The sequence below is a fragment of the Bos grunniens genome, chromosome 1, assembly GCF_055505025.1.
Source record: "Bos grunniens cultivar Pamir isolate PY7600 chromosome 1, Bosgru_T2T1.0, whole genome shotgun sequence".
NCBI classification, from domain to species: domain Eukaryota; kingdom Metazoa; phylum Chordata; class Mammalia; order Artiodactyla; family Bovidae; genus Bos; species Bos grunniens.
In genome coordinates, this window is record NC_141165.1 from 4774144 (window position 1) to 4792678 (window position 18535).

At 38.7% G+C, this 18535-nt stretch overlaps 1 protein-coding gene across 18 annotated transcripts in view; it reads left to right on the forward strand.

The window, feature by feature from the left end:
- The window catches only part of ANKRD28 (ankyrin repeat domain 28), a 216271-nt gene that overhangs the window by 98235 nt on the left and 99501 nt on the right, over positions 1 to 18535 (forward strand). For 4 of the 18 annotated variants that reach the window (XM_086396049.1, XM_086396292.1, XM_086396224.1 and 1 more), the window contains one exon: positions 10333 to 10370. The exons of the other annotated variants lie outside the window; for them this stretch is intronic. In XM_086396049.1, the coding sequence (XP_086252175.1) occupies positions 10359 to 10370 (12 nt within the window). In that variant the 5' untranslated portion in view covers positions 10333 to 10358. The remainder of the gene's footprint in view (positions 1 to 10332; positions 10371 to 18535) is intronic. 18 annotated transcript variants of the gene reach the window in all.

The following is an 18535-nucleotide window of genomic DNA, read 5'->3' on the forward strand; positions in this document are numbered from 1 at the left end:
TATCTCTGATGGTGACTTATCTCTGTATTCCACTAACTACTTTTTATTTAACATATGTTTTTCCCCATTTTTCCTTTTTTTTTAATCCCCAGTGTATTTGGAGAATTAGTCCATACTAGCCCACTCCAGTACTCTTGCCTGGAAAATCCCATGGATGGAGGAGCCTGGTAGGCTGCACTCCATGGGGTCGCTAAGAGTCGGACACGACTGAGTGACTTCACTTTCACTCTTCACTTTCATGCGTTGGAGAAGGAAATGGCAACCCACTCCAGTGTTCTTGCCTGGAGAATCCCAGGGACGGGGGAGCCTGGTGGGCTGCTGTCTATGGGGTCACACAGAGTCGGACATGACTGGGGCAACTTAGCAGCAGCAGCAGCAGCCTAGAGAGAGCTTCCTTATTCCTTATATTCACATAGTTCTGCCCTTATGTGTTTATAAGAATTTATTTAATCAGTCCCCCTCTTAGAGGACATTTGAGTTATTTTTAGTCTTGCTGATTGGTAGTAAATGAGATAAATTCACCAAGTAAAGAAAAATTTTAATGAGCAAGCAGAATTTTTATTTAATAATTTTTTGTAAGTGAAAGGTTTATTTAGGGAGATACATAATCCATAGATGGGGCTTCCCTGGTGACTTAGTGGTAAAGAATCTGCCTGCAGTGCGGGAGACATGGGTTCAGTCCCTGGGTCAGGAAGATCATCTGGAGGAGGAAATGACAACGCATTCCAGTATTCTTGCCTAGAAAGTCCCATGGGCAAAGAAGCCTTGTAGGCTACAGTCCATGGGGCTGCAAAGTCAGACACGACTGAGCACATATGCACACACACTTCATAGACAGAGTGTAGGCTGACTCAGAAGGTGAGCGCATGCTAGCAAAACTTTTATAATATTGGAATTTATTATGAGTTATTATAAATATATTATCAGCTTCCCAGATAGACTAAATGTTCTGTAAGTTCTTTATTTGAAGCAATTTTAATGGACATGTTTATGTAAATTGGTGGTAGATAAATAATGATAATTATATAACAAAAATGTCATAGATTGTGTCCTGAATTTTAGACTGAGCTGAACTTGCTAATTGCTCTGATAAGTCTCAATTAGTGCCTCAGTCTATTTTTAAATTTTATTGAGATATAGTTGACATGCAGTAAGTTACATATATTTGAAGTGTACAATTTTATAAGTTTTGATATGGGTGTACGCCTGTGAAACCATCACCACAGTCAAGATAGTTAACATTCCTATTATTCTCAAAAGATTGTATTTGCCCCCAACCTCGGATCTACTTTGTGTCACCATAGATTAACTTGAATGCTTTAGATGGTAGGTCCTTCTTTTGTCTAGCTCCTTTAACTCAGCATAACTATTCTGAAATTCATCCATCTTGAGGCGTATGCTAATAGTTCATTACTTTCTGTTGCTGAATAGTATTAATTTGTATTCATATACACAGTTTGTTTATCCACTCACCTGTTGATAGAGTTTGAGGGATTTTTTTTTTATTTGTTACAAATAAAGCGGCTTTGAAGGTATGTCTACAAGTCTTTGTATGAACATATGCTTTCCTTTCTCTTGGGTAAATATCTAGTGGCAGAATGTTTGGACCCTATGGTAGGCGTATGTTTCACTTTTTAAGAAACTGCCCGCTGTTTCCAAACTGGATCAACCATTATACATTCCCACCAGCAGGACCTGAGAACTCCAGTTTTTTCCACATCCTACCAATGTTTGGTATGATTAGTGTTTTCTAATCTTAAACATTCTAATAGATGAGTATCTCACTGTAGCTTTGATTTACATTTCTGAGATAACTCATGATGTTGAGCATCTTTTCATTGCTCCTAGGGAGTCTTTATATCTTTTTGGAATGTCTTTTCAGATGTTTTTGGTAATATTTTGTCTTACTAGATGGTTTCTTACTCTTGAGAGCTCTTTATATGTTCTGAACACAAATCCTCAATCTGTGGCTTTATTTTCACTCTTATGAGTGTTTTTGGAGAGCAGAGGTTTAAAAATTTAATGATATCCAGTTTATCAATTTATTCTTTTATGGATTTTCGTTTTGGTGATATGTCAAAAAAAAAAAAATCTGTATCTCAGTGTCACATAGATTTTCTCCTATCTTCTAAAAGTTTTGTTGTTGTTGTTCATTCACTGAGTCATGTCCGACTCTGTGAACTGTAGCACGCCAGGCTCCTCTGTCCTTCACTGTCTCCTGGAGTTTGCTTAAATTCATGTCCATTGAGTAGGTGATGCTAGCTGACCATCTCGTCCTCAGTCTCCCCGTTCTCCTTTTGCCTTCAGTCATTCCTAGTGTCAAAGGCTTTTCCAGTGAGTCAGCCCTTCTCATCAGGTGACCAGAGTATTAGATCCCCAGCTTCAACATCAGTCCTTCCAATGAATATTAAGGGTTGATTTCCTTCAAGATTGCCTAGTTTGATCTCCTTGCAGTCCAAGGAACTCTTAAGAGTCTTCTCCAGCACCACAGTTTGAAAGCATCAATTCTTCAGCGCTCAGCCTTCTTTATGGGCCAGCTCGCAAACATCTGTACATGACTACTGGAAAAACCATAGCTTGACTGTATGAACCTTTGTTGGCAAAGGAATGTGTCTGCTTTTTAATATGCTGTCTAGTTTTGTCATAGCTTTACTTCCAAGGAGCAAGCATTTTTTAATTTCATGGCTGCAGTCACCATCTGCAGTGATTTTGGAGCCCAAGAAAATAAAATCTGTCATTGTTTCCATTTTTTTACCTTCTTTTTGCCATGAAGTGATGGGACCCGATGCCATGATCTTCGTTTATTGAGTGTTGAGTTTTAAGCCAGCTTTTTCATCTCCTCTTTCACTCTCATCAAGAGGCTCTTTAGTTCCGCTTCGCTTTCTGCCATGAGAGTAATATCATGTGCATATCTGAGGTTATTGATATTTTTCCCAGCAATCTTGATTCCAGTTTGTGCTTCATCCAGCCCAGCATTTTGTGTGATGTACTCCGTTTATAAGTTAAATAAGCAGAGTGACAAACAGTTTTGTTGTACTCCTTTCCCAGTTTTGAACCAGTCAGTTGTTCCATGTCTGCTTGTAACTTGCTTCTTGACCTGCGTACATGTTCTCAGGAGACAGGTAAGGTGGCCTGATATTCTCATCTCTTTAAGCGTTTTCCACAGTTTGTTGTGATCCACACAGTCAAAGACTTTAGTGTAGTCAGTGAAGCAGAAGTAGATAAATTTTACATTTAGATCTATAGTCTGAGTTAATAATTGCTTGTGATACAGGGTATACATCAAAGTTCATTTTTTTAATATATGGATATATCCAGTTGTTAACATACTTGTTGAAAATGGGAGTTCCCCAGCAGCCTGGTGGTTTTGGATTCTGAACTTGTACTGACATGGCCTAGGTTCACTCAGTCCCTCATCAGGAACCACACAGCATGGTTCCCTCCCACTTCCCCCCAAAATCTTGAAAACTCTGTGCTTTTTCACTGAATTGCCTTTCATCTTATCAAAGTCAGCCGTGCCTGTGTGTGTGATCTGCTATGGACGCTGTCATGTCCCGTCGATGTTTGTCTGGCTCCACACCAGTACCACACTGCTACGATAGCAGAGTTTTATAGTAAGTCTTGAAATTACCAGCTTTTTTCTCCTTCAAGATTATTTTGGCTATTCTAGGTCCATTGCATTTCTATGTGAATTTTAGAATCAGCTTGTCAGTTTCTTGAGGGAGAAAGAAATCGGGCTTGTGTTAATCTATAGATCAGCTTGGCAAAAATTAAAATTTTAGAAGTATTGAGTCTCCTTACCTTTGAGCAACTTATATATTTCTCTATTTAGGTCATTTTTAATTTCCCTCAGCAAATTTTTTAATTCCATTTTTTTTTTCAGATTTGTCCATATCTTACACATTTTGTTCCTACTATAAATGTTGTTTAATTTCAAAATAGAATAATTTTTCCCCACTCCTGAGGTAATTTTTCTTGAGTACATTGCCCAAGGCTCTGGGAGTGGTAAGTTTCTCGAGCCTGGCTGGTAGGAACAGTACACAGTTCCCTGTGTGAGGACTGAGTACTGTCTCTTCTGATGCGTGTGTTCCCGTTGGCAATGATATGCACTGCTGTGTTAAGTCACTTCTTCGTGTCCAACTCTGAACCCATGCTATAGCCCGCCAGGCTCCACTGTCCATGGGGTTCTCCAAGCAAGAATACTGGAGTGGGTTGCCATTTCCTTATCACCTCCAAATTGTGTTTTTTGTTGGGATGCATGAGTGTGTGTGAAAAATCTTTCATATTACAATGATTCGTGGCCCCACGGGCCAAAGAACATAAATTAGGTACACAGTCATTAAAATTTCCTCAAGGCAATTAGGAAAGAGTAGTCTAAAAAGTCTCTTGGGTTCAAGTGATAAAGAAAAAAGGATTGAAAAGCACTGCTTTAATCATTTTGGGTGGTTCTTTTCACAAGTCTCCACTCGTTACAAGTCCCTTGCACATGTGCTGCTCAGGTCTTAGCACAAAGGATATTGTGCAGGTCTCTAGGATTCTCTTTTTGCATCATCTCTCCACTCTGATACTCTTCCCTGAGAACTCTTATCCTGGTTTTCTCCCCAGACTGCCAGCTCTGTCTCTTCAGCTCAGGGAAATATGCCTATTAAAAATATACTTAGCTCTGTAAAAGCCATTGAGAAGCATTTTACTGATTGAAACAGCTGACATTCCAGTGAGTGTTTTCACACTTGCATCTTACATGTTTTATGGAATGGCAATTTTCTATGATAGTCCAGCAGTCTTTTTGAAAAAGAATTTTTCTGCATTAGTTTTCAAAACAATTGTGTTGTATCTGATAATTAAAATTGCCCATTCATAGATGGCATCACCTTTGCCTCCTCTTACTCTTATTGATATGGAATTTTGGTGTTTTTTTTTCTTTCTTTTTTTTTTTTTTAAATGAAAAGCAAGTAAGCCTTAGCCTAGGAATATCTGATTGCTGCTAAATGTGTACACCAGAGAGTAAATTCAGTGTTTAGGATGGTCTGTGGACTTGTCGTTTTAATATTACTACTGATAGAGTAATATCTAGATTACAACATGAATTAAAACTAGATTCAAAACTTCTTAAATAGAATTTGCTCCAGGGCAAGAATCAAGCCCTCGGTTGTGTAAGATGGATAGCACTGGAAAGGGATTTTGGAGGTATAGTAGTTATGTCATTCAGCTGAGACCCCTGGAGTTTGATGTGGTCACTTGCATTTAGCAGAGATAGCTTACAAGCCTCATTTTCTTAATGTCCAGTTCCGTTTTCTGTCCGTGTTGTCCCCACTGGCTTCTCACCCCTGTTTCTGCCCAGTGACTTATGATTAGAACAAATGTCTTAGCTTTTCTCTTGTAGCTGTCAGTGTGTAAGCCCTTGGTAAATATTTGGTAGTCTGACTTGATAGAATTTGGCATGCTAGTTCACTCCCTTAACAACATTGTGCTGTCAGTTGTGCCGGGTCCCGGGGAGACCGTCATGCATGCTCTTCCCCGTGTCGCTGACACTCTGTCCCGGCTCTGGGGGTCAGCTGTGCCCACATTGCTCCCAGCTCTCTCTATCTCGCCTTCCACTTGTGTTCATTCTACCAGTTGCAGCTCATGGCAGTCAGGGCGCTTCCAGTGGTCCACAAAGTCCTCCTTTCCTGGTGTACATATCCTGTAGAATCCCCTATACTGTAAATATGATAGGATGGCACTCGTGTGAGTCTATGACATCTGGCACAGTTGACTTTCCAAAGGTGAGATTAGCTGGGTGGGCCTGACCTAATGACGTGAACTGTTTAAATCTGGGTCTAGAGTCAGAAACAAAGGGAGTAAGGAATGTGATATGAGACAGATTCTCTGTTGTTGGTTTTGAAGATGGAGGGGCCACAGGTCAACGATTGTCTGTGGGAGCAGAAGGAAGGAACTTTCTGGTTGGTAGTCAGGAAGGAAGATTGGAACTTCAGTCTCACAACCACAGGAACCAGATTTTGCCTGAATGAGCCTTGGAAGTGAATTCTTCCTTAGTCAGCTGTCCTTTTGTGAGCACAGCCCATTGACACCTTGGTTCCAGCTTTGTGAGCTACCCTCAGCAGAGAACCCAGCCAACACCATACCTGGACTTCTACCCTACAGAACTCTAACCAGTAGATGATTACTGCTTTAAGCTGCTGTACTTATGGTCATTTCTTATGCTGCAATACAAAATGAATATAAGGTTTAAGTGTCTCTTTTTATGGAGCACCTTTCCTGGCCCCCCGGGTGGTATTATGTCACCCCAATCAGATGGCTGTATTGCTTTGAACATCTTTGTAACATCTTAATTTAGTTGTGTCATGTTCAGTAACTCTCTGGAGATAGACGCCTTGTTTGAATTCTCTGTATTTACACCCAGCATAGTCATCCCTAATCGGTAGACTATTGGTTCTAGGAACTCCCCACTGTTACCCTATCTCATCTGCCAGATAGCCAAAATCTGTGCATGCTCAACAAGACCCTTGTATGAAATAGTAGTATATGCCATTTGTATAACCCATATACATCCTCCCATTCTCCCATATACTTTAAATCATCTCTAGATGACTTACAATATCTAATACAGCATAAATACTATGTATATAGTTGTAAATACAATGTAAATGCTATGTATAGCCGCTGGCCTGAGACAAATTCAAGTTTTGATTTAGGGAACTTTCTGAAATTTTTTTTCTCAAGTATTTATGATCCAGGTATACAAAGGACTGACTATAAGTTCAATTCTGTTCAGTTGCTCAGTCGTGTCTGACTCTTTGTGACCCCATGGACTGCAGCATGCCAGGCTTCGCTGTCCATCACCAACTCCTGGAGCTTGCTCAAACTCATGCCCATCGAGTCAGTGATGCCATCCAACCATCTCATCCTCTGTCATCCCCTTCTCCTCCCGCCTTCAATCTTTCCCAGCATCAGGGTCTTTTCAGATGAATCAGTTCTTTGCATCAGGTGGCCAGAGTATTGGAGCCTCAGCTTCAGCATCAGTCCTTCCCAATGAATATTAAGGACTGATTTCCTTTAGGATGCCCTGGTTTGAAATCCTTGCAGTCCAAGGAACTCTCAAGAGTCTTCTCCTAACACCACAGTTCAAAAGCATTGGTTCTTCGATGCTCAGCTTTCTTTATGGTCCAACTCTCACATTCATACATGACTACTGGAAAAACCATAGCTTTGACTAGATGGACCTTTGTCATCAAAGTGATGTCTGCTTTTTAATATGCCATCTAGGTTGGTCTTAGCTTTTCTTGCAAGGAGTAAGCGTCTTTTAATTTCATGGCTGCAGTCACCATCTGCAGTGATTTTGGAGCCCAAGAAAATAAAATCTGTCACTGTTTCCATTTTTTCACCTTCTGTTTGCCATGAAGTAATGGGACTGGATGGATGCCATGATCTTCGTTTTTTGAGTGTTGAGTTTTAAGCCAGCTTTTTCGCTCTCCTCTTTCACTCTCATCAAGAGACTCTTTAGTTCCTCTTCGCTTTCTGCCATAAGGGTGGTGTCATCTGCATATTTGAGGTTATTGATATTTCTCCCAGCAGTTTTGATTCCAACTTGTGCTTCATCCAGCCCAGCATTTTGCGTGATGTATTCTGCGTATAAGTTAAATAATCAAGGTGACAATATATAGCCTTGATATACTCCTTTCCCAATTTGGAAGCAGTCTATTGTTCCATATCCGGTTCTAAATGTTGCTTCTTTACCTGCATACAGATTTCTCAGGAGGCAGGTAAGGTGATCTGGTATTCCCATCTCTTATTAAAGAATTTTCCACACTTTGTTGTAGTGTCAGACTTTATTTTGGGGGGCTCCCAAATCACTGCAGGTGGTGACTGCAGCCATGAAATTAGAAGACGCTTACTCCTTGGAAGGAAAGTTATGACCAGCCTAGATAGCATATTAAAAAGCAGAAACATTACTTTGCCAACAAAGGTCCGTCTAGTCAAGGCTGTGGTTTTTCCAGTAGTCACGTATGGATGTGAGAGTTGGACTGTGAAGAAGGCTGAGCGCCGAAGAATTGATGCTTTTGAACTGTGGTGTTGGAGAAGACTCTTGAGAGTCCCTTGGACTGCAAGGAGATGCAACCAGTCCATTCTGAAGGAGATCAGCCCTGGGATTTCTTTGGAAGGAATGATGCTAAAGCTGAAACTCCAGTACTTTGGCCACCTCATGCGAAGAGTTGACTCATTGGAAAAAACTCTGATGGTGGGAGGGATTGGGGGCAGGAGGAGAAGGGGACGACAGAGGATGAGATGGCTGGATGGTATCACTGACTCGATGGACGTGAGTCTGAGTGAACCCCAGGAGTTGGTGATGGACAGGGAGGCCTGGTGTGCTGCGATTCATGGGGTCGCAAAGAGTCGGATGCGACTGAACTGAACTGAATGCAGTCAAAGGCTTTGGCGTAGTGAATAAAGCAGAAGTAGATGTTTTTCTGGAACTCTCTTGCTTTTTCTGTTATCTGATGGCTGTTGGCAATTTGATCTCTGTTTCCTCTGCCTTTTCTAAATCCAGCTTGAACATCTGGAAGTTCTTGGTCACGTGCTTTTGAAGCCTTGCTTGGAGAATTTTGAGCATTACTTTGCTAGTGTGTGAGAGGCATGCAGTTATGTGGTAGTTTGAACATTCTTTGGCATTTCCTTTCTTTGGGATTGGAATGAAAACTGACCTCTTCAGTCCTGTGTAGCCATTTGTAAAGTGTTAGAAATGAATGAATAATAAGACATAATCTTCTACTTCAGCAGGTTTATAACCTTGAGTTTGGCTGTGTTGTTGTAGGTGTTTTCCTTTGTGTCAGGCGTATGTTGGTTTTGGTTTTAGGACAGGAGCAATCTTCTGTCAGTTGTTGTTTAATCTCTTACGTCGCGTTCGACTCTTTGTGACTCCATAAACTCCAGGCCACTAGGCTTCTCTGTCCATGGGATTTCCTGGGCAAGAATGCTGGAGTGGGTTGCTGTTTCCTTCTCCAATGATTGAACCCTCATCTCCTGCGCTGGCAGGCAGGTGCTTCACCACTGAGCCACCAGGGAAGCCCCTACTGCTGTCAGTTGCCCAAGTCCTTTGAGCTAAACTGGCTTCCTTTCTTGTATTCCCATCAGTACTTGCTTAGACAGTTCAAATCACTTTAACATAGGAAGGGTGAATTCTTTAAAAAAAAGGGGGGGGGACCAAAACCAAAAAATACGTGCACTTGAAGTGCAGGCAAGCAAAGGCTCTTATAAAGAGTAATCTTACCGTATGCCCCGTTCTGCTGGAGGTCTGTCAGGAATACTGACTGTAAAGGGGACGGCGGGAGGTGGGCTTGCTCTGCCTTGTTCTCTGCCAAAGGCTCCCTCAATGCGGAGGGATGGATGTTGGTTCTTAAGGAAGGCATTTAATTAAGTTTTTAACATTGCATTTCCCTGCCAACCCTCAAAAGCCAAACTTTACTGTTGAATGACAAGTCTAACTCATAATCAGTAAATAAAAGTAAAGTTTGCAGGATTGCTGAGCAAAGCTGACAAGCAGCACAGGAAACAATAGAAAGGTCACAGGTGAAGAGGGGATTCAGGGACGTTACTCTGTATTAAGAACTGCCTAATAAAGCCAAGAACTGTGCAATAAAACCATTTCTTGATAATATGGGCTTCAGTTTTCATTCAGGTCATGCTGCCAGAACAGCACACAAAAACAAGTCTAGCTACCTAATACATTGGTAAACTGAAGAACCTGTACTAGCCAGAGTCGGATTTGGGGAAGGAAACTTCTGATGTTCCATCCCATCCCAAATAATGTATTCACAAATAAAATATTTTAGATGATAATTTTAGAATATCTACCATGAAAGTGAATGATTTGAGTCAATTAAACAAATACACGTTTTCATTAAATTACAATGATGAAACCTTGAGATATTTTTTCATATCTTAGTATAATTACTTTTGGAGGAAAACATGTAAATTACATAAATATTTTATTAATGTATCATTTTTTTCCCTCAGTAGTTTTTCTAGAGACTCAGTGATTTGCATATTTCTTACCTAAGTGATAATGAAGCATGTTCCTTTGTACAAGCTCAAAAAATAATTATCTATTCATTTTAAAATATATTTGTCTTTGTATATAAGAAAACAGTTACAAAATTCTATTTGTCAAGCTTTTATCATTAGTTTGGAAGATAGATATGTACAGTGAGGATTTGGGGATTTTGTTTACATAGAAACTGTATTACATTAATTCTTTTATTTGAGTTTTTTCAGATTGCCTTGAGCAAATTTCTGGTAATAAAATTTCTATTTTTATTCTTAATTCCCTTGTAGATCCAAATGATAGTTGGGGGAAAGGCATGGGTGTAAGGGTGAGTAGCTTTCTTTTCCAATACTCAGGTGACTTTCATTTTCGTTTCAAACATTAGTTCAGGAGAGTGAAACTTGACAAACCAACAAAAGAAGCTACTTTTCTGAAGCTGAAATAGCATTTCAGAGTCTGTGTCTTCTGCCAATTTTTTGATGTATGTTTCCTCTTAGTTCAAATGTGTTTTAATTGATATTTTGAAAGAATGTTGAAGCACTCATATCTAAATTTTTCTCCTTTTAATCTCTTTAAAATTATGAAATATAGATCACTTAAAATGTGTAAACAAGTAGAGAATATAATGAATTATTTAAATGTAACCTCTACCCAGATCAAGAAACAGAACATGCTGGCACCTCACAAGGGCCCTTGGTGCCCCCTTAGTGACTAGAGCTGTCTCCTCCCACACCACAGTGTGACCAGTAGCCTGACTTTATTATAGTCTCTTTCTTAGTGTTCTTTTATAATTTTGCCACCTAATTATTCTTTCCTAAGCAATATAATTTAATTTTGCATGTTTAATTAAATGAGTCATACCACATGTATTCTTCTGGATCTGGATTCTTTTGCAGAAACTATCTCATTTAAAAAATTTGCCTGTGTTATGTGTTGCTAAAGATTGTTCATAATATTCCACTGAATGCTTGCACCACAGTTTATCCGTGTTCTTCTGTTGGTGGATAGTTGGGTTGTTTCCAGTTTTTGCCTTTTGTAAACAATGCAGCTGTTCATAAGCTTGTCCATAACCATGCATTTCTATAAGGTATATATGTAGGCATAGAATTCCTGATATTTAAGGCTATGCATATATTCAACTCAATAGAGAATGTCATATTCTTAAACAGTCTGCACTCCCATTAGCACTGTATGATAATTCTTGTTGGTCCACATCGTGGAACCATGTTCTTGGATTTTGTCATACTTCCTTATTTAGCCATTCTGTGGTATGTGGTAGTATCTTATTATTTATAAAGTTGGAGAGGTGTTTGTTTTTTGTTTTTTTTTTCTTGTAATTGTGTCAGGTACCTTTTTATATGTTCATTGGACATCTGTATAGTCTCTTGGGGCTTCCCAGGTGGCTCAATGGTAAAGAACCCACCTGCCTATGCAGGGGATGCAGATTCAATCCCTGGCTCAGGAAGATGCCCTGGAGAAGGAAATGGCATGCCACTGCAGTATTCCTGCCTGGGAAATCCCATGGACAGAGGAGCCTGGTGGGCTACAGTCCATGGGGTCGCAAAGAGACAGAGACACGGCTGAGCGCACACACACAGATGAAGTACCTGTTAAACACTTGCCTGTTCTTTTTACTTCTCTCTCTCCGTACTAATTTGTGGCAGCCCTTAATATGTTCTGGATTTGAACCCTTTGTGAACCGTGTGTTTTACAGATACCATCTCCCATTCCGGTTTGCCTTTTCATTCTTTATTGTGTCATTGAACATATCTTAATTTTAATGTAGTCAAGTTTTTCAGCATTTTCCTTTATTGTTAATGATTTTGAGTTTTTGTTACCTCAAGAAGTCTTTCCTTAACCTAAGTCACAAAGGTAATGTATTTGTTCTGATAGCTTTATCATTATACTCTTTAAATTTAGCTTTATGATACACTTGTAGTTAAATTAGGCATGTAACATAAGTTAGTGGATTTTTTTCTTTTTCTTTTCCAAATGGATACTACATTATCCCAACACAATTTAATTAGCCCCATTTTGTTGGACTCTTTTCTTATTTTTGAAGTTTGAAAGTACTTTGTATATTGCTAATGCAAGTTCTCTGTCAGATGTGTGATTTACAGATGTTTTCTGCCAGTGTATGTCTTGTCTTTATCCTCTTAACTGATACCTTCCTTTAAACAAAAGTTTTTCATTTGATCAGATTTAAAATATCAGTGTCATGGACTGTGCTTTTGGTTTCATATCCAAGAACTCTTTGCCTAACCTACATGTTTTCTCATGTCTTTTTTCTAGACGTTTTAAAATGTTGGATATGGCAGTTAGGTCTACGATGTTTTTGAGTTAATATATGTGTTAGGTATTAAGTATAGATTAATGTTAATGTTTTTGGCACGCAGATATCCAGAACCATTTGTTTAAAAGATTATACATCCATTCAATTGATTTTGTACTTTTGCCAAAAATCAGTTGATTATATTTGTGTGAGTTGATTTCTGAACTCTTTATTCTGCTTATGGCTCTCCCTTTTGATACCATACTGCCTTGATTATTGCAGCTTTGTAGTAATCCTTGAAATCACGCACTGTGAGACTCCCAGCTATGTTCTGTTCTATCAAAATTGCTTTGACTATTTTAACGTCTTTGCCTTTCCTCATAAATTTGAGGTGGTTATATCTACTATAAGTCCTTCTGGGATTTTGATTAGGCTTGCATTGGATCTATAGATCAATAGATCAAATTAATATGTCAGCAATAATGAGTCTTCCAATCTGTGAACATGGTTTCTCTCTCTATTTAGGTTGTCTTTATTTCTTTCATGTTTTGTGGTTTTCAGCATACAAATCTTGCAAAATTTTTGTCAGATTCGTATCTAAGCATTTCTATTTTCTTTTTCTTTCATTCTTTCATGTTGTAAATGTACAGTTTTTAAAAAATATTTTTTTACTTGTAGATGTTAATTGCTAGTATTCAGAAATACATTTGTTTTTTGTATGTTAATGTTGCATTCAGCAATTTTTCTAAACTCATTCTAGGATTTTTTTTAATAGATTCCTTGGGATTTTCTCTACAGATAATACTCCGTCTGTGAATAGAGACAGTTTTATTTCTTCTTTCCTAATCTATATGCCTTTATTTCTTTTTCTTTACTTTGCCAACTAGAACTTCTAGTATGAGAATGAACAGAAGTGACGAAAGTAGACAAACTTGCCTTGTTCTTGATCTTAGGATATTAGCTTTAATTTTCGTAAATATTCTTCATCAAGTTATAGAAGTTCCTTTTTATTCCTAGTGTGCTGAGGGTTTTTTAAAATCATGAAGAAATACTTTGTTAAAAATGTGATAATCATGATTTTTTTTTCTTATTTAGTCTAAATTTGTTGAATTATGTTGGTTCTGTTTGAATAAGACTTGTGATCCCAAAGTAAACCCCACTTGTGTGTGACGTAGTATTCCTCTAACAGGCTGCAGGATTCAGTCTGCTATATATATTTAGTTGAGGGTACTTGTGTCTGTGTTGATAAGTGGTATTAATCTGTGGTTTTCTTATAGTATCTTTGCCTGTTTTGAGTATCAGGATATAACATACTGGCTTCATAAATTGGAAAGCCTTCCTTCCTCTTCTGCTTACTAGATGATGTTCAAATTTGTATCATTTCTTCCTTACATGTTTAGTAGAATTTGCCATTGAAACTGTCTGGGTTTCAAGTTTTCTTTCTTAGAATGTGTTTTTACCTATGAATTCAACTTTTTAAAATAAATGTAGGACTATTTGAGTTACTGTTTTTTGTCTGTTTGTTTTCCTTTGAGTAATTTGTATGTGTCTTAGGAAGTGGTTGTTTCATCCAGATTGTGGGATTAAAAAAAAAAAAGTTTATTTATATTATTGGCTGTACTAGGTGCTGTTGCTCTGTGGGCTTTTCTCTACTTGGGGAGCGCCCCCTTGCAGCCCGTGGGCTTCTCGTTGCTGTGGCTTCTCTCCTTGTGGAGCATGGGCTCTGGGCGCGTGGCTTCAGCGTTGTGGCTCTCAGGCTCTAGAGGTCAGCAGCTGTGGCACACAAGTTTCCTTGCTCTGTGACATGTAGGATCGTCCCCACTCAGGGATCGAACCCGTGTCTCCTGCATTGGTAGGTGGATTCTTTACCACTGAGCCACCAAGGATGCTCCCAAATTGTGGGATTTTTGAGCATACAATTTTTCATATTACTCCTTTAATCTTTTTGATGTTTTGCTGCTAAGTCACTTCAGTCATGTCTGACTCTGTGTGACCCCATAGACGGCAGCCTGTCAGGCTCCATCGTCCCTGGGATTCTCCAGGCAAGAACACTGGAGTGGTTGCCATTTCCTTCTCTAGTGCATGAAAGTGAAAAGTGAAAGTGAAGTTGCTCAGTCGTATCCGACTCTTCACTGGACTGCAGCCCACCAGGCTCCTCCATCCATGGGATTTTCCAGGCAAGAGTACTGGAGTGGGGTGCCATTGCCTTCTCCAAGGTATTGATAATCCCCTCTTTGACTCCTGATGCAAGCTTGTGTCTTCTTTTGTAATTTTTGTTAGAGGATTATCAGTTTTAATGATTTTTTTCAAAGAAGCAGCTTTAGGATTCATTAATTTTCTCTCTTTTTCTGTTTGCACCTTCATTAATTTCTATTCTTTATCATTTCTATTCTTCAGCTTGCTTTGTGGTTCTTCTATTCTTTTTCTAGTTTAACTGTAACAGGTTATTACAAAACCTGTGCTATATAGTAGGTCCTTAATTAGTTACCTGTTTTATGTATAGTAATGTGTATCTGTTCATCCCAAACTCCTAATTTGTCCCTCCCTCCCTTTACCCTTTTGGTAACCATAAGGTTGTGAGAACGTCTTTTGTGCTGCTGCTGCTGCTGCTGCTAAGTTGCGTCAGTCGTGTCTGACTCTGCAGCCCCAGAGAAAGCAGCCCACCAGGCTCCCCCGTCCCTGGGATGCTCCAGGCAAGAACGCTGGAGTGGGTTGCCATTTCCTTCTCCAATGCATGAAAGTGAAAAGTGAAAGTGAAGTCGCTCAGTCGTGTCTGACTCCTAGCGACCCCATGGACTGCAGCCTACCAGGCTCTTCCATCCATGGGATTTTCTAGGCAAGAGTACTGGAGTGGGTTGCCATTGCCTTCTCTTTTGTGCTAGAAACATTTAATATTTAAATTGTCCTCTGAATACTGCTTTAATTTTGATATATTTTCATTTTCATTCAGTTCAAAATACTTTCTAATGTCCTTTGAGATTTCCTCTTTAGATGGGATATTTAGAATTAGTTTTCCCCTTTTATTCAACATGCTTTACTATTAAAGAATATACTTTGATTTTCAAATACTTGGGGTTTTTCCAAGTGTCTTTCTCTTACTGATTTCTGGTTTAGTTCTGTCATGGCCAGAGTACATCCTTTGTATGATTTCATTTTATTTTATTGTGTTAAGTTATGGTTTTTGGCCCAGAATATGGTCTGCATTGCTGAATGTGTTAAGTGCAGTTAAAAATAATGTATATTCTTTTGTTCTTAGGTGGAATGTTCTGTAGCATTCTGTAAACACTGGCTTAATTAATTAATAGCATTGTTTAGGTCATCTGTATCTCTGCTAATTTTTCTATTTACTTGTTCTTTTTGGTGCTTGTTCTTTTTGATACTGGGAGAGACGTGCTAAAGTTTTTTATAATTGTGGATTATCTGTCTTTCCCTTCCTGATGAAATCACTTTTTGCTTCCATGTACTTTGAAGCTGTTATTAGGTATAAATACATTAATGTTGTCAATGGTTTTTTGTTTTTGTTGTGTTTTTTCATGAATTGACCCTGTTGTGTTCAGATCATTACATTTAATGTATTTATTGATATGGCTGGATTCTGTTAATTTTGTCCGTCCCTTTTAATTTTTGCTCCTCTATTCCCTCTTTTCTTCTTTTGGATTATTTGGATATACTATTTTTGCATACCTAATGGCATTTTGACCATTAGGTCAAAATTTTATTATTTTCTTAGTAGTTGTTCTAGGGATTGTAACATAAATATATATCTTTTCAGTCAATTTTACCACCTCAAATTTTAAAAAATCCAAAGTCCTTACTCTCCACTCTGTGTTAGATTTGCCATGTAATACATGTAGTACACTGAATTCCTTCCCAAATAACGTTAAAATTTTTTGCTTTCAATAAATCCTGCTTCCTTCATGTTTGAAGATCTGTTTCCCTCTGGTAACATTCCCTTCAGCCTGAAAAAAACTTCCTTTAGCATTTCTTACAGACCAAGTCAGCTGGGAATTAATTTCCTTTAGTTCTCTTTTATCTGAGAATGTTTTTATTTTGCCTTCATTTCTAAAGGATCCTTTCATGTCATACAGAATTCTTGTTTGACAGGTTTTTATTTTTTTATTTTTTTTCAGTCTTCTGAACTCCCTGGTTTCTGATAAGAAATCCACAGTATTTGAGTATTTCTTTTATATGTAACTTGTCTGTAAAAGCAGCCTGAGAAAAACTATTTTTCTTTATCATTGGGTTTAACAGTTTGATACTGGTATGTCTCAGCATGGTTTTCTTTCCATTTATCCTATTTGTTGTTCATTAAATGTATTGAATGTATAAATTTATATCTTTGCCAAAAATTGCAAAATTTCCAACTGTTATTTCTTCAGAATTTTTTTCTTTTCTTAGTTTCTTTCTCCTCTCCTTCTAGGACTCCAGTGACACAAATATTAATTTTTTAATATTTTCCCAAATTGATATTGTATTACAACAGATATTTATGCTGAAAATGTTACTGAATACAAGGATAATTTCTTTAAAGGTATCGACAACTCTTGTTATGTAACTGGGGAAAGTCTTCCTTTTGGTTCAGCTGCTGAATGAAAAAAAAATATTAGTTATATAAATCACTTAAAGAATAACATAAAATCACTTAAAAAGTAAAATGCTGCTGCATAGACTTGACTTTAATACATTTTCATAAACCCATTTAATAAAGTCGATCATTTTGTTTCCCACACCCAAAAGAGGTTTCTGTGTGTAGTATATTTACAGAGCCACATTGATTCCTCAGTTCAGTTCAGTTTAGTCGCTCACTCGTGTCCGACTCTTTGCGACCCCATGAATCGCAGCACGCCAGGCCTCCCTGTCCATTACCAACTCCCAGAGTTCACTCAGACTCACATCCATCGAGTCAGTGATGCCATCCAGCCATCTCATCCTCTGTCGTCCCCTTCTCCTCCTGCCCCCAATCCCTCCCACCATCAGAGTCTTTTCCAATGAGTCAACTCTTCGCATGAGGTGGCCAAAGTACTGGAGTTTCAGCTTTAGCATCATTCCTTCCAAAGAAATCCCCAGGCTGATATCCCAGGGCTGATCTCCTTCAGAATGGACTGGTTGGATCTCCTTGCAGTCCAAGGGACTCTCAAGAGTCTTCTCCAACACCACAGTTCAGAAGCATCAATTCTTTGGCGCTCAGCTTTCCTCACAATCCAACTCTCACATCCATACATGACCACAGGAAAAACCATGGACCTTTGTTGGCAAAGTAATGTCTCTGCTTTTGAATATGCTATCTAGGTTGGTCATAACTTTCCTTCCAAGGAGTAAGCGTCTTTTAATTTCATGGCTGCAGTCACCATCTGCAGTGATTTTAGAGCCCCAGAAAATAAAGTCTGACACTGTTTCCACTGTTTCCCCATCTATTTCCCAGGAAGTGATGGGACCAGATGCCATCATCTTCGTTTTCTGAATGTTGAGTTTTAAGCCAACTTTTTCACTCTCCACTTTCACTTTCATCAAGAGGCTTTTTAGTTCCTCTTCACTTTCTGCCATAAGGGTGGTGTCATCTGCATATCTGAAGTTATTGATATTTCTCCCGGCAATCTTGATTCCAGCTTGTGCTTCTTCCAGCCCAGCGTTTCTCATGATGTACCCTGCATGTAAGTTAAATAAGCAGGGTGACAATATACAGCCTTGATGTACTCCTTTCCCTATTTGGAACCAGTCTGTTGTTCCATGTCCAGTTCTAACTGTTGCTTCCTGACCTGCATACACATTTCTGAAGAGGCAGGTCAGGTGGTCTGGTATTCCCATCTCTTGAAGAATTTTCCACAGTTTATTGTGATCCACACAGTTAAAGGCTTTGGCATAGTCAATAAAGCAGAAATAGATGTTTTTCTGGAACTCTCTTGCTTTTTCGATGATCCAGCAGATGTTGGCAATTTGGTCTCTGGTTCCTCTGCCTTTTCTAAAACCAGCTTGAACAACTGGAAATTCATGGTTCACATATTGCTGAAGCCTGGCTTGGAGAATTGATTCCTACCCACCACAAAAAGCCATGTTTGTATTTACTCTCCATGTTAGAGTTCAAGCATAGGATTTTCGAGATAAGATCAAATCTTTCTAGTGTATCTAATGATTTTAACTGGTATATTTCAAATCAGGATGAAGACCCACCCCCCTAATAGTAGCTGTGACATCTGATTCTTACTTCATTTTTTTAGCCCTAT